Raw genomic sequence first — 23,646 nt, forward strand, 5'->3', positions numbered from 1 at the left:
TACCTCCAGTTTCTGCACTCCCCAGCAGACAAACTGAAGCCTTATCTAGTGACTCAGTTTCCAAATAAACCACAGACTGGGGCCTTAGCTTGGGAGCAGGTAAATCGAGGAGCACGCAAACCTTCTCTTAAGTGACTAACCTGAAAGGAATTTAGGTCGGCAGTTTTGGTGAAGCCATAGTCAATAGGCTTATCTGGGAGTGGGATTTTTGGAATTTGTCTGAAAAGCTGTTTTAGTAAAACTTCTTCACAAGACCTAAGCTAGTATAGGAGGAAATTGGATTTGGAAAACTACTAACTAGTTAATCTTTGCATGGGCTCATTATAACTTTTGCAGTTGTGCTTCACTCTGAAGCTTACCACGTTCTTACCAGACAGCACCTGGCCTGTTCCTCGGTGAGTCAGCAGAATACTGCAGAAAGTAAGAGCGCTGGCATGCGGGGAGGGAAGCAGCACAAAAGGCAATGTTAAGTGTGCCTGTAACACTCTTATTTTAAAAATGAAGTCCTAAGGCAGATGTGACAAATGTTCCTTGTCAACTCTGGGTGGTGGTACATGGTACATAGACCTTTGAATTCTTTGTACTTTGCTGTATTTTTTAATGTCTGAAAATAATGATAAATCAAAAATCAGCACTGTTTTCCAAAGAAGCAAAAGCACATTGATCTGGATAGTATCACATCTCTTCCAGACATTGTTTTCATAAGTGATTAGACATGTATTAGATTGAGGCTCCCAGTCTTCAGCCTCAGATATTTGCAGAACATTGTAAAAATAAACAAAAGGAGGACTTCCCTGTCAGTCCAGTGGTTAAGAGTCCACGCTTCCACTGCAGGGGGCATGGGTCTGATCCCTGGTCGGGGAAATTCTGCATGCTGTACGGTGCAGGCAAAAATAAATAAACGGGAGGAAGGATTGTAATCCAAACGAGTGAATACCACCTCATCCTGACCTAGCTTGCTAGAGGCATGCATATGCCTGTCTTCTGGGATGATGAAGAATGAAATTAGTGGAAAAACTAGTTAGATGAGAGACACAAGCCTACCATCTGGTTCAGGTGATTAGACTACCAATCAAATTGCGATCAAATGCATAGATTTCTGTCGCCCTGTTAGGTTTACTGTTTTGTGGCTGAACCCTTCCCTTATCCAACACCACCACTTTCCTCAAATACGTGTACCAACTTGTCATACGCTACAGCGTCCACTAGCACAGCTGGACAATAATTTGGCATTTGTATTAAGAGCCTTAAAAATGGGTGTGCCATTCCCATTAAAAGGACATGCAGTGCACTGAGGACACGATGTCACACATGTACTTCTGTAATGCAGCACCTGAATGTAATGATGAGGAAACTATCAGATGAAACCCAATTGAGGGACTTTCTACAACTGGCCATTTCAAATAACTAGTACTCTTTAGAAACGTCGGTATCGGGAAAGACAAAGTCTGAGGAACTATTCTGTATTGAAGGAGACTAAAAAGACAAGGTAATTAATACAATAGGTGACGTTGGATTGGATCCTGGATCAGAAAAAAAAATATTGCTACAAGGAATACTAATGGAACATATGGCAAAATTTGAATATGGACTTACTAAATTTCCTGAATTTGACTGATATACACCCTTAGTCTTATGAAACACACAATGAACTATTTATTGACTCATGCAATTTTATATATATATATACACATATATATGCATATATACATATGAAAGAAAGCAGATATAGCAAAATATTAATGGTGAATCTAGGTGATGGGAGTTTATCGCACTATTCTTACAACTTATATTTGAAATTTCTTCAAAATAAAAAGCTAGTAATAAAAATGTGTGTACCCTTTGGCCCATAATTCTATTATTAGGAATCTATCCTAAAAATAAGTTTTCAAAGTATTTTGTCTTTATAAAACGTGGGCTCGAATTTCTCCCTTAATTTTCTGAATAATTTTCTGTAAGTGGATCCTGGTAATGATGTTGAAAAATTCACATGCTCATTCAGAATTACAAATAAATTCTGTAGGTAGTCCACCCTAAAGAACGTGGAGCGTAACTCCTCACTCCTTAAGTGCGGGCTGCACATAGTACACCTTTCCAAAGAGTAAAGTATGGAAAGGGGAAAAAAAGAGTAACTTTACAGTGGAGAAACCTGACAAGCACTGCTTCAGCCAAGTGATCACGGTCAACAGCAACAGTCAAAAACCAGGCTGACAGCATGAACCCGTGATGTGATGTGATGAAAATGGCACTTTCTCTCTGTGCTCTTCCTCCCCAAAACCCACAACCCCTGACCAATTACGTGAAGATCCCCAGAGGCGCATCTATAATATACCTAACAGTATCCCCCTAACTGTCAAGGTCAACAAAGAGGGAAGTTTGAGCAACCGTCACCCCCAAGAAGAACTTACGAGACACGTCAACTAAATGAAAGGTGGTAACCGGGATGGGGTCCTGGAACAGGAAAAGGGCATCAGGGGTGTCACCGAGCAGGACCCTGTGAGGCCTTCCCAGAATAGACCCTCACCCATGTCTTCCGCCTGCCCTTTGTCTGCAGAAAAACTTCAGTCAAGGAGTACAATTAATCAGACAAGTGGGAAAATGCAGAAAGGCAAACAGTCAAGCAAGCCAAAATAATAATACGTTAGCCATTACAGTCAAGGACTTTTAGCTCTCCCTCAGGGCTATACAGTTAATGTTCTCAGCCGGGTCCTTCCAGCTGTTCTGCAGACACTGAAGCCCCCACCAGGTGGGAGAGGTTAGCTGCTCGCTGCCCAGGCCTCAGACCGGTTGGAACTAGAAGGCTGATGATGCTGATTCCCGATTACCTCACCAGCAACCAATCAGAAGCAGCTCCACGAGCTAATCATGCCCCGTTCCTGGAACACTGGACGACTCCTCACCACCCCCTCCAGGTGGGACACACTGTTTTGAGGGCATTAGCCTGCCGTGGCCCCCTGTGCCTGGCAAAGCAATAAAACTATTGTTTTCTACTTCACCCAAAACTCCGTCTCCAAGATATAATACGGCACTGGTGTACAGAGGCCGAATTTCCGCAACAGAGGGAAACTAAGGAAACTGGTTAAACTGTGGGCTTTTGTCAACACATTAGCCTCGGTTAATGAAATATAACAAATGTACCCCAGAAAGGGAGGAGGCTAACAATATGGGAACCTGAGCTCAATTCTCCGTAAATGTAAAGCTGCTCTAAAAATAAAACCTGTTAATAAGTAAAATATTGACGCATTTGCTTCCATTAGGGCCAGGAAAGTAAGACAAATTCTGGTTGGCAAAGGTAAACTTTTTTAAAAAACGCAAGGGCTACAAATCTCAGTTAAAGTCAAGGGCACGACAACAGACCTTCCCTCGCGCCTCGGAGCGGGCTGCTGGGGAAAAGACCGGGAGAGGTCACGAGACGTCACGAGTGAGCGACAGGAGGCGAGGCGGGGCGTGTGGAGGGGCGTGACTTCCGGGCCGCTCTCTCCCCACTGGCTGGGTTGCCCGGCGACCTGCGCAGGAACCGGAAGCTGCGCTCACAAAACAGAAGAGGTCGGAAGCGCGTCTGGCTCTCGTCTCCCGTTCGCCCGCTGCCCGCGTCGGTTCTGAGCTTCGGCCGGTCACCCGCTGCCTCCCGTCGCTTGCACCATGGCCCTCAGCGATGCCGACGTGCAGAAGCAGGTGAGCGCCGGGCTGGACCCCGAGAGGTGGGCGGATGCCGCCCCGGGCCTGGGGGAGCTCCGCGGCGGCCTCGTTGGCCAGATCTCCCCGTCCCCGGGACCCCGCCTCGGGGCTGTGCGGTTCGAGGCCGCGTCGGGCTTGGCGGGCGAGCGGCCGGCCTGGGGTCGCGGCGTTGCTCGGCGCTTTGGAGTTCGCGGGCGGCGGGCGTTGACCGCCCAGGCCCGGACTTCGGGGAAGGGCACTCAGGCCGCAGTTTAGAGAACTTGTCTCTTTCTGGCAGAAGTTCTCGGAAAACCCTGACTAACGCTCACTCAGTGCCTTGTGAGCCTTCTTAGATGAGCAGTACGGTGTTTTTTCCTTGGATGTTTCCAGTTCCTTTAAAACGATTCTGCACTTTATTCGTGAGGTGATATGCTCTCGGAAGCGTGGTGGTTCTTCCTTTTAGGGGATCTTAGGCTGATCACGGAGGGTAACAAAAAGAGCGTCTGTGCGGCACTGTAGGAAATCTTACCGTATGCTTACAGAACAGCGCGGGTTTTGAACATTAATCAGCGCTGCGTCTGAGCTTTACTGTAGGAAAAAGGACGCAGTGCGCTCCACGTAGTCCAGCGGTCACACCCCTAGTACCAGCTCTCGTCCTCCTCTTCTTCGTTTTCCGCCTTGTTGTGATGTATTGAAAACTAGGGCTTCCCCAGTTAGAATACACGGCAAAGGTAAAGCAGTGAAACTAGGCCAGAACCACGTTTTCTTTCTGTAAAATAGTAAGAACGAGGAAATGTATCGTCTGTACTCCTCCACACTACGCGCGGTCCCCATCAGGGCGGTGCCTGTTTTCCCCGTATTCCCGGCAGTGACCAGGCCTGAGTATCGAGCACCGAGTAGACGTCTAGAAATCTGGGTTTCCTTCAACTTCCTGCTCTTTTGGAGTTAGTAAAATCTTAATATAGTTATTTCCTGCTTTTCATCACAGTTGATTTCTGGAAACTACATTGCAAAGCCGAATGGTGAAACTGTCTTTAGTCTTCATGCGATTTGGGTCAAGTCAAATCTTGTTACTCTCTTTGCTGTCAAGATGTCTGCTTCAGTAAAGCAAAGTGCTGATTTCTGTAAACATCACTGCTTTTAGAGCTGGGAGAATCTGCAGACTTTCATGGATTCTGAGACGAGGGGGAGACATAGATGTTTTTCAGGCACCATTAGGTGTGGGTCAGTGAAACCCTAGGATGCTCTGTGAGATTGCATTGGAGCTGCCAACAGTGCTAAGCCAAACAGTCTCCTGTAGGAGATATATTGTGTACATACATCGAAAATGGAGTGCTGCTTCTTGTTGGTTTTTCCGTCACAAGTAGGTAATGTATTTAAAAAGAGCCCCCTAGAATCTACTAAATCTTCTTAAGGATGAATTTGAGTGCTGGAAATAAAATACTAATACTTAAATGTAAAAAGAAAAAGAAATCCTGGGCTTCCTGATTTCTTCCCCACTGTATTAAAGTATTTGTGTATGTTGCTTTTTCTGTCTGAGGAGTATGGTTATTTATTTCATGAAACTTTCAAAAGAGTCTTGACTCCAGAAGTGTAGAACCCAGTAGCTTTAGCAGGAAGAAGAAAAGTATATTTTAAGGGCAGATTTTTCTGCCTTAAGGGTGGAGTTAAATGTCCTGAAGGGGTTGACTTTTCTCTCGTTGGAACTCCTAAAGGCAGAGTGTGTTCTTGTTGACTGTAAACGGGTTTCTGTGACCTGGGCTACAGTGAGCGTGTTTTGCTCTAGGCTGTGCTGATCTCGTCAGATCTGGTTGCAGAGGGTCCGGCCGAGAGATAGAGGCAGGTAATGCAGGTTTGAATGAGGGTTCCCCTCTAGAGGCCAGTGTCTTGTAGCGTCTGTAAGCACCTGAGTTGATCACTGTCTTTAAACTCCTTTTAAAGCTCCAGACAGTGCAGTGTGAGTTTGATCTGAGCTTGTGACGACTCCATTCCACAGCACAAACAGAAACACACACACAGGCACAGATGTGTGGAGGTTGATCCATTTAGCAAGTTCACTGTGGTTTTTCTTAACAGTGTAGATTTGGGTTAGGCACCCCAATTTTTCAAGGCTTGAGATCTTATAAGTATTGTATTACCTATAAAACGGGCTCTGATTGTCGACATTATTTTGGCTCCTCACTGGTAGAGAGCTCCTAAGAATTTTGACAAAAAATAAGTCTTCCCTTCTAAAACCGTGCTGTGTATTTTCCTCAAGACTTTGATGCCATGAGGTTGTATTCTTTTTTTTTCTTTTAAAGCACCTGCTCTGTATTTTCCCTTTTTTAAAAAAAATATATTTATGTTTTGGCTGCGTTGGGTCTTCATTGCTGCACGCGGGCTTTTTTCTAGTTGCGGCGAGCGGAGGCTACTGTTCGTTGCAGTGCGTGGGCTTCTCATTGCAGCGGCTTCTCGTTGCAGAGCACGGGCTCTAGGCACACAGGCTTCAGTGGTGTGGCTCGTGGGCTCTAGAGCGCAGGCTCAGTAGTTGTGGTGCACAGGCTTAGTTGCTCCGCGGCACGTGGGATCATGGGCTCGAAACCACGTCCCCCGCGTCGGCAGGCAAGCAGATTCTTAACCACTGCGCCACCAGGGAAGTCCCTAGGTTGTATTCTTAACTCACTCTTTTTAATTGTGTAAAACACATTACGTGAAGTTTACCTTTTTGACCATTTTTTGGAGTATAGTTGCCCTACAACGTTGTGTTAGTTTCTGCTGCACAACGAAGTGGATCAGCTACACGTATGCCCGTATCCCCTCCCTCTTGGACCTCCCTCCCACCCACCCCCATCTAGGTCACCACAGAGCACCAAGCTGAGCTCCCTGCGCTATATAGCAGGTCCCCACTAGCTATGTCTTACACGTGGTGGGGTATGTATGTCAAACCTAATCTCCCAATTCATCCCACCCCCCCTTCCCTCGCTGTGTTCACATGTCCATTCTCTACATCTCCGTTTCTATTCCTGCCCTGCAAATGGGTTCATCTGTACTGTCTTTCTAGATTCCACACATACGCGTTAATACGCGATATTTGTTTTTCTCTTTCTGACTTACTTCACTCTGTATGACAGACTCTAGGTCCATCCATGTCTCTACAGATGGCCCAATCTTGTTCCTTTTTATTCCATTGTATCTTTACCCATTCGTCTGTCGATGGACACTTAGGTTGCTTCCACACCCTGGCTATTGTAAACAGTGCTGCAGTGAACACTGGGGTGCACGTGTCTTTTTGAATGACGGTTTTCTCTGGGCCTTTTTAACCACTTTTAAGTGAATGATTTAGTAGTGTTAAGTATATTCACATTCTTGTGAAACAAATCTTAACTCACTTTTGTACAGACTCTAAAAAGTAGTTGGGGTACCTCAGAAGGCTTGAAACTCCCAACAGATTCTCACTCACTCACAAATGTTTATTGAGCACCTACTGTGGGGGAAGTAAACCCTTAACCCCGTGTCCTGGGTTTACGGTGGTGTTTACCTTTACGCGGGACAATTAATACGTGAAATGAGTTAATAACCTAGAGGCTCTACATTAAATTTTTTTAAGCTGCTTTTTTTCCTTTTTAATTCACTATTCCTTTCAGGTAGAGCCCCTATGAAATGAAACTACCAGTGAGTTTGATTAGCTCTGTTGCTTGTATATTCATTTGGGTATATTTTACATCTGCCACTAGAGACAGTACTCTGTTTATGAGTATAAATTAGATCAGTCACCCCAAGCCCCATTCAGAAGACTTTGGGGACTTCAGTCTCCAATTGTAGCCAGAGATCTAAAACCCTTTAGCAAGTTCCTAGCCTTATAGTTTAGTTGAGGAGAGGCACAGGCAAGCAGGCAATTAGGACTGTGTGTTTAGGCGGAGAAGTGCAGAGTGTCCTGGGTGCAGATAAGTGAGAGGTTCAGGAGATTTTCCAAAGGAGGTGACAGTTAAGCGAGCTGAGGCTCGAGAAGATAGCTGGGCTGGGGGTGGGGGAGTGTTCCAAGTGGAAGGAACAGCATGTTTGAAATCTCCAAAGTGGAAAGAATGGCGAGCTCAAGGAACTGAAAACCTGAAATGAGAGTAGCATGGGGACCTCCCTGGTGGCACAATGGTTAAGAATCCGCCTGCCAGCGCAGGGGACACGGGTTTGAGCCCTGGTCCGGGAAGATCCCACATGCCACAGAGCAACTAAGCCCGTGCGCCACAACTACTGAGCCTGCGCTCTGGAGCCTGTGAGCCACAACTACTGAGCCCGCATGCCACAACTACTGAAGCCTGCACGCCTAGAGCCCGTGCTCCGCAGCAAGAGGAGCCACCACAATGAGAAGCCCGTACACTGCAACGAAGAGTAGCCCCTGCTCGCCACAACTAGAGAAAGCCCGCACACAGCAACGAAGACCCAACGCAGCCAAAAATAAAATTAATTAACTTTAAAAAATGTAGGATGACAGGAACTAGGAGTCTGAGGAGTGGCCAGTGGTGGAGGTTACATTTCATGTGATGCTGGAGAGATGAGCAGTGACCACATGGCAGACCTTCTAAAATCTCTGCACTTTATCCTAAGGGGGGTGTGGTACGTGATGAGAGGGACGTTTGTAAAGGATCTTCCTGGTTGCCAGGTAGAGCTGGTTAGCAAGGGAACAAGACTGAGGGCCCGGAGAAGATATGGACGCTGTTGCAGTAATTCCGCCAGGAGATGATGATAGCAAAGATGAGACTGTGCCTGTGAAAGTGGAGAGAGATGGACAGATTAAACAGGTGTTAGAAGAGAGAGCTCGTAGGACATGGTGATTGGACCTGGGGCCTGAGATAAGGGAGGGGACTACTTGGTGTTGGTGCTGGTCATCAAGGCAGAGGTCAAGGGGGACGTGGGAGCAGAGCCGTCAGTGTTCTTTACGGAGCGTGTGGGATTTCAGTTGCCGTGGGTAGGGTCTCCTGAAGGAGCTGTCTGGGAGGCGGAGGAAGAAGTGTATGGCCTCAGAGGAGGCTGAGGAGGAGAGCAAGGAAGTGGCGGGAGCAAAGGGAAGCACATGCTCAAGAAGGGTGGTGGTCAGTGTACCAGGAGACGCTGCAGATGCAGTAAGATAAGCGCGAGGAGATGGCCGTCATCTTACAAGTGATTTCACTGGGTTGCGGGGAGGGGAGTCAGGCTGGAGTGCCTTGAGAGTAGGAGGCTGTCTGGTACACTCCAGTAGAAATGGAGAAGGGGGAAGGACGGTCTGGCTGAAGGAGGCCGGAAGTAGAGGAGGACGTGTATTCAGTCCTTCCTCCCCATAGCCTCCAAGTTCCTTGAGAGTAGGATAATGGCCTATTTACCTGTGTTGTTGAATATTGCATCGGGTCCATTTGCTGGAGTAAATTCCAGATTGTAAGTTACCTGAGAACAGAAAGGCATTCCATAAATGACTGTTGGAAGAATCAGAAAACGTAGATATTTTTTCTTGTCATATTCTAAAGGAACCTTTTCCTTCTCCTTATAGATTAAGCACATGATGGCTTTTATTGAACAAGAAGCCAATGAGAAAGCAGAAGAAATAGATGCAAAGGTGAGATTCCACTTCCTAGGTGTAAGAAGTTATCAAAGTTTCATGCTGTCTTGCTTTGCTAATTAGTACTTGGTAAAATTGATTAACAGAGCGTTCATTGCATAGGACCAGTAAGAATTTCTTTAACGTTAAAAGTAAATTTTCCTTTCTAAACATTCTTTAATTTTTTGGCCTGCGCCACGTGGCACGTGGGATCTTAGTTCCCCGGCCAGGGATCGAGCCTGTCCCCCTGCAGTGGAAGCATGGAATCCTAACCACTGGACCGCCAGTGAAGTCCCAAAATTCTGATTGTTGATAAGTGTCCTGAAATTTTATGGTAGGGAGTAGAAAAGTAAGGGATGGATTAATTTTCGCATGGAATCCAAACTCAGACATTGAGCAACCGCGGCTAATTGATAGCTGGTCAGGGGAGGATGTAGTATTTTTTCATTGTTACGTTGCTTTTTTATTTGTGCTTGCTGCAAAAAAGGTAAATACACAGTTTGGCGTATGTAAGGCATAAACTGAAAGCCCCTGTCCATCACGAAGGCGGCAGTCAGCATCTAGAAATTTTACAGATATTTCGAGTTGCACAGTGTTTCTGTACAGTATATAAAATTGTTCTTTTCTCTAGGTATAATCATGGCAGGTCAGAATATATCACCTAATACTTTATTTTCACTGTCCTTTTACTTTATTCTACAGTGGTTACATTTGTTACTTAACGGTAAAGCCTTAAAATTGTGTGTGCCTGGTATCCTAGGGCCAAAACTAAACTTTTGAACTGTTTGAGTAATTTATCATCTAAGAAAGAAAAGACTTATTTTGCCTGTCACTGAAGTGAAACAGTTGAGAGGGTATTGTTTTATATATTTTTTATTGAAGTATAGTTGGTTAACAATATTATATTAATTTCAGGTGTACGGCATAGTGAGTCAGTATTTTTATAGATTATACTCTATTTAAAGTTATTACAAAATAATGGCTGTATTTCTCTGTGCTGTACAGTATGTCCTTGTTGCTTGTTTAATATTGTTTTGATGGCCTTAGGAGCACTGCAGTTTCTCGTATGACTAGTTTCCTTATTTCTCTCTGGGACAAATACAGAACTTCTATTTCAGTTGGTAAATGCATTTCTATTTAAACTAGTCTTATCTCATGTGATAGGTGTAGAAACAAGCTGTTAGGCATTTATTTTAGAATTTGAAAGTTCCAGGGTCTGTGCCAAGCATTCAACATCTGAATCAGTAACTTTAGCTAGCTTCCAAAGTCATAATTTCTTACTGCCTGAAAATCACAGACGGCTGATATACTAAGATACCCTTTGTAAAAAGTGACCGCTCAATAATTAACACTAATAAAACTAATAACTCAAATTTATGTAGTTTATAATTTTAAAAGGACTGTTAGATTTTGACCTACAAAGGAAAGAATACTATTTTTATTTTCTTATTTTATAAGGGAGGACACTTAGACAGATTACTTGACCAAATTTTTTAGACAGTAACTCATATCTTCTGACTCCAAATTCTGTGTCCTTTTCATTAGCCCTCTATTCAACAGATGGATCAAATTTAAAATACATAATTTTTTTCATACACAGAATCTTCTGATTCTGTTCATTGAAACTTTGTTGGTGGATACTAGACATAGAATAAGGTGAATATAAGCAACCACCCTGGTCATCAGCTGCTTAAAATAAAACTGTCAAAATCTGTATAATGAAGTAATAATAATAAATTCCTTGGTAGGCAGAAGAAGAGTTCAACATTGAGAAAGGTCGTCTTGTGCAGACCCAAAGACTGAAGATTATGGAATACTACGAGAAGAAAGAAAAGCAGATTGAGCAGCAGAAGAAAATGTGAGCTTTGAAAATCACCGGGACGAGCGGGTAAAGCAGGTGCTTTGGAGCCAGGCAGTTACGGGTTCCGGTCTGAAACGGACCATTCACTGATTAACTAACCTTGGTCAAGTTACTTAACTTCTCTTTCCTCATTTGGGAAAACGGAAGGCTCACAGGATTATTGAAAGATATAGTTGAAACAACTGATAAGAAAGTCTTGCCACTTCATAAGCATTCAATAAATATTTCCTTATCTTTGAAAAGAAGTGGATAAAAACCGCTACATGTATTTCAGGGAGTTCTCTTTGGGATCTGTACGAAGAGAAGTGTTTGCACATATGTAGGAGGTTGTACCTTTCTTTCTCTACGTTGGTTGTTTTTTATGCTGTAATGATACTACTTTTCTGTGCCTTTTGCAGTCAGATGTCTAATTTGATGAATCAGGCGAGGCTCAAAGTCCTCAGAGCGAGAGATGACCTTATCACAGTGAGTAATTAGCTCCTTTAGTTATAGAATTATAAAATGTTTATTCATTTGTCTGTTATAGAGAATTCACTAGTTAATGTTAGATTAAGGAGCTGATGAATGATTTTGAGAGAGAAAACATTTGGTCAGCAAATCATTACACTAGGTATTGTAATAAATACAGAAATGAATAAGATGTGTGTCCAGTCTTCAAGGACCTGCTGCTCTAACAGAGCATGTAGCTCCTGGGTATATAGCACGTGATGGGGGGACCATACAGTATCTGAGGGCGATGGGGACTAATAAGGCTAGAAAGGTAGGATGGGGTTACTGTGGGGCCATGAGTGCACGTGAAGAGCTTTGCTTGCTTTCAGTAGAAAGCTGTTGAAGGTTTCATTTTATTTTATGAGGCCTGTCATAAATAGGGTTCATGATATGAGGATGTAGACTAAATTTAACAGAGAAGAGGTTAGACAGAAAACCATGTGGGGAGTATTGTCACCCAAAGGAGAGGGCAGAAACATACGTTCGATCCCTGGTCGGGGAACTGAGATCCTACAAGCTGTGTGGTGCGGCCAAAAAAAAAAATTGAGAAACCAAGCGGAGGCCTCTGTTTCCACTGTTACTCATTGTTATTGTGGAGGCCCCAGATTTCTTACAAAACGGAGAGACAAGTTATATAAATATTGGGAAGGAAGAAACAGTTATTTTTTTGAAGATACGACTGTATATTAAAAAAAATACAACATCTGAAAATAACTAAGAACTAGTAATTAGTTCAAAAAGGTGACTGGCTACCAAGAGAATATACAGAAATTGATAGTTTTACTGCATGCCAACAGTAAGCAATTAGGAGTAAATGTTGGTGAACAGGAACTATATGGAAAAGCTATAAAACTGAAAATATAATACTTGACTAAGCAGAAGACATACCATCTTCTTAGATGACTAGAGAAACAAACTAATATTGTAAGATATTGGTTCTTGTCAGGTGAGCCTGGCATGGTGGCAGCAAGGACTGAGTTGGGTGTCAGTGGTGACATGTTTTATAGGAGGAAGCCCCAGACGTTGGCTACCGACTCCTCCACCTCCTCTTCTTTTTTAAAAAAAAATTAATTTATTTTTGGCTGTGTTGGGACTTCGTTGCTACGCGCGGGCTTTCTCTAGTTGTGGCGAGCGGGGGCTTCTCTTGTTGTGGAGCACTGGCTCTAGGCGCGTGGGCTTCAGCAGTTGTGGCGTGCGGGCTCAGTAGTTGTGGCACGAGGGCTCAGCAGTTGTGGCTCGCGGGCTCAGTAGTTGTGGCTCGCGGGCTCTAGAGCGCAGGCTCAGTAGTTGTGGTGCACGGGCCCAGCCGCTCCACGGCATGTGGGATCTTCCTGGACCAGGGCTCGAACCCCTGTCCCCTGCATCGACAGGTGGATTCTCAAGCACTGCGCCACCAGGGAAGCCCCTCACCTCCTCTTCTAAGGCTGACGCCAAACCCTGAGTTTCAGGCCCGGCTGCCTAGGAGGGTGGTGGCTCCATTAACATGATAGAAGTCAGGAGGGCGGGCTCTTTTGAGAACCACCACCAGATCACGTTGGACATTCTTTGAGGGGCAGGAAGCCTTCAGATGGAAGTGTCTGCCAGGAGGTTGAGTGTGAGGACACACAGAGGTGACTCACTAACATAACTCCCATAACACTTAGTAGAGCCCAGAGTAGCCAGAGTTGATCTGCTTCTAAAATTGTCGCAACTAAATGTCTCTGCTTTCGGTACTAACTTGATCTTTTACTTTTCACTCTCATATTTTCATTTCATAACTAGCTGGGTTCCTTTGGCAGTCAGCTGTGTGGACTGCAGGGTTTGCCTGTACTGGTCCTGCACTGGTGCTCAGTGCTGTAGGAGTCTGCTGTCTAACTGGGACTAGACCAGAGACTGTATCTATACGGCAGCCTTTTGAGTGTGACTGTAAAGAATGTCATTACCTTGGAGACGGGACGGAGAGAGCAGCCTGAAACAAAAACAGAGGCCTGGAATTGACAACACGGGCAGGAAGTGGAATTGTCCAGGAGAGCGGGGAGTGTAGGAACTGAGGCTGGAGAGAGACACTAGGGTTCAGTTGGAAGAGCCTTGAACGCCTGCTGAAGAGTGTGGGACAAATCCTTTGACCAGCTCTCTTAACTCTAATAGGCACAGAGATCACCTGGAGGGCCTTGTTAAAACTCAGACTCCTGGCCCCATTGCCAGAGATTTTCTGTATTCTTATCAGGAATGAACAGCCCAGAGTAATCTTGTTGCAGGAGGTCTGAGAACCACACTGAGAAATACTGCTTTAGCCTTAGATTTGTTTTGGAGAAAGAGAACTGGTGACTTGGGGAGGGGAAATGAGGTTATGGCTTAACTTTGACTTGCAGGTCAAGACCACATGGCAGCAGAGGACATGAAGCGACGGCATCCACAGATGCTGAAAGGTGTGGTCTGTGGGACTCGGTGACTGCAGGTTGTGCGGCGTCCAGAAAGACCTAAGCTTTCTCACCAGGTCGCTAGGCACTTGGATAGGTGATGAGGGTTCGAAATACAGGGGGAGGAGCAGGTGGGGAATGGTGATGAATCTTGGCATTTGAATCGCCTTCGGAGTCCAGGCGAACTTAGGAGAGGCTGGGGCTTCCACTCAGAGAGCACACAGGTCCCATGTGGAGCTGCGTGGCATGGGTGAGCTCGCAAGCTTGTGGATGTAGAACTACAGGGCCAGGGGAGCAAACCGAGAAGCCTTCAGCTTACGGCAGGAAAAAGAGCTGCTAAGGAACATGGGGGGAAGCAGTCGTGTTAGAGGAGAAGTCGTGAAGGAGAAGCCAAAGGGACAGAAGACTTGAAGAACAAAATGGTAATCGAATACAGCGTCTCATGCTGCGGCGAGTCCAAGGGGGAAGAGCGCAGTGGTCTTTGGAGTTGGGGATCGAGGTTTCTTCTGACTCGTACTAGAGCAGCGTCGTTGGGCTGGTAGAGACAAAGCCTGGCGGTGAAAGCTGGACAGGCGAGCACGCGGTGAGGGGCTGAAGGCAGCGGGCGTGTGAACTGTCGGGGTTTCTTGTTTTTCTTTTATTTTTTCTCATTTTGTTGAACTGTCCGTGTTTTGGTAGATGGCAATGCCAGTTATTCTGTAGCGTGCAACTCGGTTTCAGAGCACAGCCTGAGCTTTGGTTTTGCTAATGTATAATGAGAATTTTGTTAAAATAAACATTTCTATAATTTCAGTTGTTCTAAAGCGCTTCTTTCCTTAGTCCTTTGCAGCCTAACATCTTGCCATCAGGTGATTTGCTGTTTAGTGAACCCCAGTAATGAAGCGGCACGGAGGGTGAGGAAACCGGCTGTGAGATGATGGGGGACAGGGCTACATGTGCATGTTTCTGTGGATTTGGCTCTTTTAAAACGTTTAATTCTCCAGCTTTATCTGTAGAATAAGAAACTGTGAAAGGAAGGGGATTTGTCAAGCAGTTGGCTAGAAAAGGATGTTGACAGAAGATAGAAGGAAGGAGGAAATGCAGAACCAGGATGAAAATGAAAAGCAAACAGGCAAGCTATTCTGCTACCAGAAGTGCACGGTTGCCTATAGTCCTTTAGTTACTTTTCTCTGCTGTCTACCCTTTTCCCCTGCCTGCCCTGAGGCTCTCCAGGTGTAAGAGCCCATGCTTTGGAATCCCTGTGAGGTGTGTTTCTATTTCACCACTATCTGCTGTTTGGTGGGCGAATTTTTTTTTTCCTAGTATTTCTTCATTTATTTATTTGGCTGCATTGGATCTTTTTTTTTTTGCGGTACGCGGGCCTCTCACTGCTGTGGCCTCTCCCGCTGCGGAGCACAGGCTCCGGATGCGCAGGCTCAGCGGCCGTGGCTCACGGGCCCAGGCGCTCCGCGGCATGTGGGGTCCTCCCGGACCGGGGAGCACATGGGCTCTCTAGTTGCAGCGTGTGGGCGCTCCAGTTGTGGTGCATGGGCTCTAGAGAGCGTGGGCTTAGCTGCCCTGCGGCATGTGGGATCTCAGTTCCCAGACCAGGGATCGAACCCGTGTCCCCTGCATTGGAAGGCTAATTATCACTGGACCACCAGGGAAGTTCCGGTGGGTGAATTTTTTAACCCTTTTGAACCTTCCTTTTGTAAAATGGGGAAAGCATATACGTGAAGCTTCTTTAGAATTAAGTTGGTCCACATAGGAAAAGTGACCGTGCAGTGCCTCACACAGGACAGGCCTGGGGTAAGTAACAGCTCTTTACCGTCACTTCCTAAACCTCACACTGTGTAAGGTGTTGTTGAAGGGAGATAAAGAACAGACCGACCTTTAGAAATTCTGATTTGCTGGTCCTGAAGTAGAGGTTTCTGGTGCTGCAATTTAAGAGACGAAACAGAAATGTCTCTGCGGGAGGCGCCCTGACTCTTCACACCGGGCAGGAGCAAGGAGACATGATTTTGATGTTGTCGTCATAATCGGGTTTTAGTTTCTTGCTTTCCAGGAGCAGAATCTAATATTTTCCGGATCCTAGAGGCAGTTAGGTTCAGGTGGACAGATAATGAAAATGCCCTTCTAGACTCTCAAAATACTGATCTGTAGGCTGACACGTGAACGGCAGTAACCTACACCCCTCCCCATGGGGAGTCAGACTACAGCCAGAAAGCTGAGTTTCGAATCAAAGAGTGTCACTGGGGTATTACTTAAGTTACCTTCCTGACCTGTGGGGCATGTCTCTTAGGTGGACAGGAGTGATTTAGACAAGGGACAATGCAGTTTATGTCGATTAGGTTCCAGCTCTCTTGGCTGGAGTTCAGTTTATTCCAAGTTCCTACTCCCTTGATTGGAGTTCTGGGTGGTGTTGAGTCCTCATTTGTCCCTTTCCAGATTTCTCAGCGGGTTATTTTCACAAGTGGCTGGCATCACTCGTTACAGCTTCACTTGATGCGCACTCTTTTAGAGTAAACCTGTCTCCGTACTGTTCGTGTCCACCCCTACCGGCATGACCAGTGTGGACAGTCAATTCCCGCACAAAGAGGACTGTGCTTGAGGGGTCTCTTGGTGAGGAGGCGCTGAGGTTTCTTTCATCCAGATGTCTTATATCATAAATGCTTCAAATCTTTGTGCCGTAGCGTCCTAGATTCTAAAGGCTTCAACTGCTCGGGAGTGGTTCCGGGCTGGGTGCGGGTCCAAGGGAGACTCTCAGAACCAAATACAGGGCCACCTCCTTCTCTCCACCCTCACTCCTCAAATCCTGATTGGTTTCTGAGCGAGCATGTATGTTCTCGCTCTTTAAATCCCCCAAATCATTCCAGAGATCATATTCAATAAGGGAGACATGTATGTGGAAGATTTACTAGGACGAACTGTTCTCAGCGGCGTTGGGTGGCCAGCAGTGGGATTGAGAGGCTCTCTCTCTGCCATTTAAATGACCTCGGTCCTCTTTTACCAGTAAGCCTGTGCGTGCTTACCACGTACGAGCAGATGCCAGCGCGCTCTTCTCAACCACGTGAGATTTGTCTCCGGAGTCCCTTTCAATGTCGGCTTTAGTTATAGAAGCCAGCGTTTACTATAGACCATTGGAAAATACAAACTAACATAAAGAAAACGGAAATCATTGATAGTCCAGCCTCCCGCAGGTAAACACTGATGACACTTTGTTCTCTGTGCAGAGGCTGCTTTTTCTAATAAAAAATGGAAGCATCTTGCCCAGCTGCCTCAGTAGCTTGCTCTCCACGGCTGTGTCACGTGGCTCTTTCTGTGTTGGTCAGTCGTGATCGGTAACCTGGGCGCTTCTGCCTGAGCGCGAGTCCCCTGGGAGCCGCGGTAGCGCTCTCGCTCGCATCTGTGTCCTTCGGGCAGCATCTGCCTTTATCGTACCCCTCAGAGAGCGCGTGTGGAGAGAAAACACGGCCGTAAAGTGAGAAGTGATTGGACACGGGCTGGGCCAGCCCCACGTGGGTTCCAAGCTGACTACCCAGGTGTGTAGATAACTTTTTCTTTTTGCACTCTTTGTAGGACCTACTAAATGAAGCCAAACAGAGGCTCAGCAAAGTGGTAAAAGATACGACCAGGTACCAAGTGCTGCTGGATGGACTGGTCCTCCAGGTAAGTTTGTAGGTCGGATGCACCACTGAGAGCCACGTCCCTGCAGAGTCGACAAATGGGATAGAAGCCAGCTGTTTCTCCTGTGTTCTCATTTTAGCTCTTCTCCTTGTCTGGTCGGGAGATGCGTGGGAGGACGGTGGTGTCTGGCTGGTGGGGGAGACTGATGTTGTCTCACTTGTCCTTTGTAACCTCCAGCTGTAAACTTTCCCGATTTAACTTTACCACTAAAATGCTTGCTTTAGATATTGAGGTTCAGATCACAGGCTGTATACATTTTAATTGTTTGCTGTTCAGCTGTTAAGTACAATACTTGTCCTCAACCTAGTTGATGTAAGACTCCCGTATGAATTTCGTTCCCATCACCAGAGCATTGGGTATATTTATCTGGTTTGTGATATGAAGATCTTGCCATGTTCTCATACTATGTAGGCCATCTTTGGGGGAACTTAATTAAACAAGAGGACTGCTTTCCCAAACTAGATGAAAGAGTTATGAAGACATTTTATTTACTGCTGTTTTATTTTATAGTTTGCAGTTTTTACTAATTGTATCTGATTGTGCGTTAACAGGGTTTGTACCAGTTGTTGGAGCCCCGAATGATCGTTCGTTGCAGGAAACAGGATTTCCCTCTGGTGAAGGTAGAGCTTGAAGAAATCCTTTTTCTTTTTAAAGATCAAAATGTTAGGGATGAAATGCACGCTGTAATAAATGACAGCTCAACTATGGAGACTAGAAGAGTCTTAACATGTTATAGATACTAACTTAAGTGTACCTGAGCCTCTTACTTATTTTCTTAAACAAATCAAGTTGCCATCTGAGTTAGTACCCTCCTCCCTTTCTGGAGAAAACAGTACCTACTGGATTGGAGCAGAGGATAGGCAATACCATCTAAATAAAAGAGACAGAGGCGGGGGGAGGGGCAGGTGGAGACGGTGTTTAATGGAGACAGTTTCAGCTTGAGAAGGTGGAACGTTCTGGAGAGGGATGGTGGGGACAGTTGCACAACAATGAACGTACTTAAAGCCACAGGACTGTACACTTAAAACTGATCACGATGGTGAATTTCACGTGCATTTTACCGCGGTTTTAAAAATCAGTGAGCTGGGAGAAGTGGAGGTGTAGGACAGATGGAAGAGGGTTCCTCACGCTGCACTGCACTGAGTGTGGCGTGGAAGTCCCATCTTCGGACAGCACTGTAGGCTCCAGGAGACACGTGAGAATGTTTTCTTGAAGGAACTTTAGTCTTTTTCTGACACGATTACTAGTTGAACAGATTGACACATACATTGGGGCTCAGACAGTATCTGCTCGTGTGGCGGGCTTATTTCACTTGGCAGTCATGTGTTCAGGGCTCCTTCACGTGGTGGCGTGTCAGGACTCGTTTCTTTAAGGCTGAACGCTATCTATAGACCGAGCTTTATTTGTTCGTTTGCGTGTTAATAGACGCCCGGGTCGCCTCTACCTTTTGAGTATTGGGAGCAGTGCTGCTGTGAACACGGGTGTACAAGTATCTTTTGGGTCTGTGCTTGTACTTCACTTGGATAAGTATCCAGAGGTAGACTTGCTGGGTCCTCAGGTGATTCTGTGTTTGATTTTCGAGGGACTACGATACCATCTGCCACAGCGGCTGTACCGTTTTACATTCCCACCAGCAACATGTCTGTTCTTTTACTTGAAAAATACGTAGGAATATCTTTGTTGGTACAGACTGTTGGTTTTATGGATACCTGCTCCACAGCTTCTGATAAAACCTCTCTTTTTTGTGTTTTTCCAGGCTGCGGTGCAAAAAGCAATGCCCGTGTACAAAATCGCCACCAAAAGAGACGCTGATGTCCACATTGATCAGGAGGCCTTCCTGCCTGAGGAAATGTAAGGAGCATTTCTGCTTTTAACGCCTGAGCTGCTCTGGGCGCCCCGGGCAGGACGGCGGTGTGGCCATCCACGCGTGCCTCGTGCTGGCGCCTGTTGGTCTCCCCCTTGTTAACCAGCTTCTTACGGCTCAGCTTGCCTAGAAGCAGCATGGATTCTGTACCCAGAACTGGAACGTGGGTCCACGTGTGTCCTAGGTAGTGAGAAAGGTGATCGCTCCCTCTGACAAGGAAGTAGCCATGTCTGGCTGGCAGATCCCTTGGTGTGGAACGCCAGCAACCATGGTGCTTCTGCTGAGTGCCGGGAGACTTGGCGTGGTCAGGAGGGGTGGTAGGAGCTCCTGGCCGGGGAGAGCCCGGGGCATTTTCCCTGTGCGCCTGCCCGCTGGTCCACCCCATGGGCCAGCATTGCGGAGGCCTTGGGACACATGAATTTAGGATTGCAAGACCTAGTTCTGAGTCCCGATTGGCCTGTTGCTCGCTGCAGGACCTCAAGCCCACATCCCATCATCTGTCAAAGGGATCAGTCTTGCTTGCTTCATAAACTGAGGATCAGAGATAGATAGGGTATGTGTGTGACGGTGCTTCCAAGCTGAGGGCCTGTGGGAGCCTAAGCATTATTGAGCATTACTGTCAGAGCGAGGTCTGCTTCTCCACTCTGCCAGGTGTTGGCCAGGTAGGGTTGGACTAGTTACTTAGTCTTCCTCATCTCTGACCTGGGATAACAGCACCCGCCTCACTGAACTCTTGGGAGCTGAAGTGGGCTCATGTCTGTGCAGCACTGACATCAGAGCTCAGGATCCACAGTGACTCTGCTGGCGGGTAGTCCGCGTGTGGAGACCATGCAGGACTCGGCAGTTCCAGTCAGGACCACTGTGCCTGGTGCTTTGAGTTCGGGTGCTTAGAGAAGCAATCCCGTACATGCCCTACGTGTTTGAATGGAAGCAGGAGCGCTCACACCCGAGGGGGAGTTACGCAGGGACACCAGCCGTTTGCTGACAGGTGACTGGAGCCCAGTTCAGGCTCTGGAGCCACTTGAATTAGGTGGTTCTGTTTTCAGAGCCTTTGAGATTCAGAATTGCAGGTGAAGGACTCTGCAGATTTAAACTGGAGTTTTATTCAGTAAATTGGTCCTTTTATCCACCTCTTAAGCCTGTTTCCTGGTTTATAGGTCCCTGGGGAATAGGAGACACGGAAGGGCCTGGACTTGGCGTTCAGGAGTGCCTGGTGCACAGCAGACACCCCCCTTCCCCTGCTGCCCGCGTGGGGACAGGGGCTGTTCAGAGAAACAAAGAGGAAATGGGAGAGGAGGGTGGAGTAAGAAAATAATATTCACGTCAGAGCCCTTTGAAATTTTCTAGAGAAAATTTGCAAAATTTTTCCCAGCCTTTGCCTCAGAGCCTGCTTATTTCAAGAAATACTTTGTAAAAAATTGAATTGTAATGTAGCAAAAGAATTTCATACCTGAGGCTCCTTGTAGTAGGATGTGACCTATCGGCCTTGCACCACTGAGGACTGGGTTTGGCACCTGCTGGGATGGAGTCTTTTATCTGAGACACAGGCACTGAGGAGGATTGCCTGTCAGCACCCCTGGTCCCTGCAGCACTGGCCTTTAAGAAGCATTCAGATGAGGACTGTATGTATTGATTTGCAAACTGGGACGCAGTCTTCCCCCTTTTCGTCCAGTTGGGGAGGGCTGGTTGTTAGAGTAACGTAAAATCAGATTGGCACATAGTCACTTGGTAATGAGTTATTATCAGCCTCTTTACCTTGAAGCTTCAGAAGCTTCTGAATTAGTTTCAAACTTATTGCATATGTTTATTGCTGCTAAGAGTGTTGAGACCATCCACACACCAAGACAGCTATTCTCCAAGGGAAGAAGGTAATTGTACAACGTGTGTCTGTTTCCCTCAAATCTATGAACGTTGTTTCCGGTGTTCTTTGTAGAGCTGGCGGGGTTGAGATCTACAACGGGGATCGCAAAATCAAGGTCTCCAATACCCTCGAAAGCCGGCTGGACCTCATAGCCCAGCAGGTGAGTGTGGGGACACGTCTCATCAGTTAGTTGGCCTGTCGTTACCTTGAGGAGGTGCTGCGGAGAACATGTCAATTGGCCATATTTGGACTTGGTTGATTCTTTCTATGTTTTTTGACATTTTCTTAAAAGGAGTGGGGATTCAGGCATTTAGTGCCATTTGCTGGGAGGATATGTTTACAGGAGGGTGGCCTTGGGGTCACAACGAGGGCTTTGTGTGTCTAGGACTATCCACCACTGCGCCACCAAGGAAGCCCTGTGTCTAGGATTTTAATGTACCTATTTTACTGCATGTGGAGATGCTGACCCAAAGCCCCAGAACCCCAGACCGCAGCAGGAATGATGGAAAGTCAAGCAACTGCTCTTAAAGGAATTGCCACAGGGCGCCAGGCTCTTCAGGTGTTTCCGGGTTTGCAGGAAAGCAGCCAGAAAACTTGAGTTGTCCCGAGTGCAGGGCCTCTTCCAGGGGTGTGGTCTGCTGCCCCGACCTTCACCATCGTCTTCTGGTTACGTACACCTCAGAGCCATGCTACCCACCAGCCACGCGTGGCTAAATTAACTAAAGCTAGGTAAGGGGCGCAGTTTGCCGCCTCGGTTGCACTGGCCGCACATGGCTGGCGGCTGCGTCCTGAGGTTGAGTGCTTGGGCTTCTCCAGTTGCTGCGGCGCCCCTCAGCACAGACCTGCGCTGTCAGCTTTCCACCCGGTGTGCGCTCAGCACCCGTTGAAAGAACGAGTGTAGGTGCTCCAGAACGTCGACTCTTCTCCCCATACTGGAGTGGGACGGAAGCCTTAGACGGCCACGGTGCCCGTCATTTGTTCTCTTTCCCCTTAAGCAGTGGCCTTAAGCCCACGTTTGCGATCGCTGAGTCTCTTGGTCGGACTCGGGCGGTGCTTGGCCAATTACTGGGCTTCGTGACTTCGGGGCAGGGTTGAGGCGCGGGGGACGGCGCCACCTCACGCAGGAGCTTCTTTCTTCACAGATGATGCCCGAAGTGCGGGGAGCCTTGTTTGGGGCAAATGCCAACAGGAAGTTTTTGGACTAAGCCTGAGGGAGGTGGCGTCCACCCACTGCGTGACGTGGACGTTTCTGACAGTTGAAGAGACAAGATGGCCTGCGTAGCTTCCTCTTTGCTGTCCTCCTGTCCTGTCCTGCATCTGTCAGTGGAAGCCCTGCTGTAGCTAACACCCCGGCTGGTGGGGACCAACGGGCGAGAGTCTCACTTAGTGCGATCAGGAAACCTTCCTCTGGCGTGTCTCAAAGTAACACAACTTCCCGCTGTTCTGCAGCACAGAGGCGAGGGGTCAGGTGGTGGGTGCATGAGTGTCCCCAGGCCTCCTGCTCTCCTGGGGTCCAGCCTCGGGGGGGCGGAGTGGTGGGCTCTGGGGTCAGGTCTCCACTCTTTGGGCTTCAAGTGCATGTGGGGCCTCATTTCTTCCAACAGCAGCAGCTTCACTGTTTGTTAACCTGTTTGGGCCTAGAAATGTCTGTAAATGTGATTTAAGATCGAAGCCGTGAATATGCTTTATTTATTAAAACATAACACGTATGTGGATGTCACTGATTTATTACACAAGGCGCTCCCTGCAGGTTGTGGTTTGGTTTGAGGGTGAAGTTCCCAGGCATCTGGAAAGAGGAAGTGTTTTCCAAACCCCTGGAGCATTTGCGGGCTGACAGCCGTCAGCAGTTGAAACCACGAACCCTCTCTGTGTCCCTCAGGCGCATCTGCTCCTTTCTACCAAAGCCTCACCTAGAGGCGCCCTCCCAGCCCCTTAAGACTGTCCGCACACAGGTGTTCCCTTCCTCCCGGGCCCCAGAGCACCTGACAGACAGTCATGTGGGCCCGGTCCCCGCAGAAGGGCCTAGACCAGTCTCCCAGACCCGACCCTGCAGCCCTGCCCGGTTCTGCCGTCCTGAGTTTGAACATCCTAGAAGAGCACAGAGGCCCCTTGGGGAGCCGTCCCTCTGGCCTTGGGTTCCTCTCCCTGTTCCCTGGGGCCCTTCTGTGTCCAGCTTGGGGAGAGGCCTCACCTGAGAAGGGCGGCTCCCAGCCCCCAGGAGAGCCCCACCAGGCCCTGGGTGCGGAGCAGCTCCCTGGCAATGAGGGCCGCGGCCGGGTTCCTGCGGGGGGGAAGGGGGCCCCA

General features: G+C 47.2%; 1 protein-coding gene across 1 annotated transcript; it reads left to right on the forward strand.

Moving 5' to 3' along the window:
• The first annotated feature begins 3,523 nt into the window (after positions 1-3,523).
• Positions 3,524-23,051, forward strand: ATP6V1E1 (ATPase H+ transporting V1 subunit E1). The gene is made up of 9 exons (XM_024733166.1): positions 3,524-3,675; positions 9,155-9,220; positions 10,951-11,060; positions 11,462-11,528; positions 17,510-17,599; positions 18,169-18,237; positions 19,374-19,468; positions 21,415-21,502; positions 22,485-23,051. The coding sequence occupies exons 1-9, from the start codon at positions 3,643-3,645 to the stop codon at positions 22,545-22,547; spliced, it is 681 nt and encodes a 226-aa protein (XP_024588934.1). The 5' UTR covers positions 3,524-3,642; the 3' UTR covers positions 22,548-23,051.
• Positions 23,052-23,646: the final 595 nt, after the last annotated feature.

The sequence above is a fragment of the Neophocaena asiaeorientalis genome, unplaced genomic scaffold, assembly GCF_003031525.2.
Source record: "Neophocaena asiaeorientalis asiaeorientalis breed wild unplaced genomic scaffold, Neophocaena_asiaeorientalis_V1.1 scaffold150, whole genome shotgun sequence".
Lineage (NCBI taxonomy): Eukaryota > Metazoa > Chordata > Mammalia > Artiodactyla > Phocoenidae > Neophocaena > Neophocaena asiaeorientalis.

What these genes read in the sequence shown, in the direction of transcription:
- ATP6V1E1 (XM_024733166.1), top strand. Translation starts at nt 3,643, where the DNA reads ATGGCCCTCAGCGATGCCGACGTGCAGAAGCAG. An exon ending in ATGCCGACGTGCAGAAGCAG is followed by an intron (nt 3,676 to 9,154) that starts GTGAGCGCCGGG and finishes TTCTCCTTATAG; the next exon opens with ATTAAGCACATGATGGCTTT. An exon ending in CGAGAGATGACCTTATCACA is followed by an intron (nt 11,529 to 17,509) that starts GTGAGTAATTAG and finishes CACTCTTTGTAG; the next exon opens with GACCTACTAAATGAAGCCAA.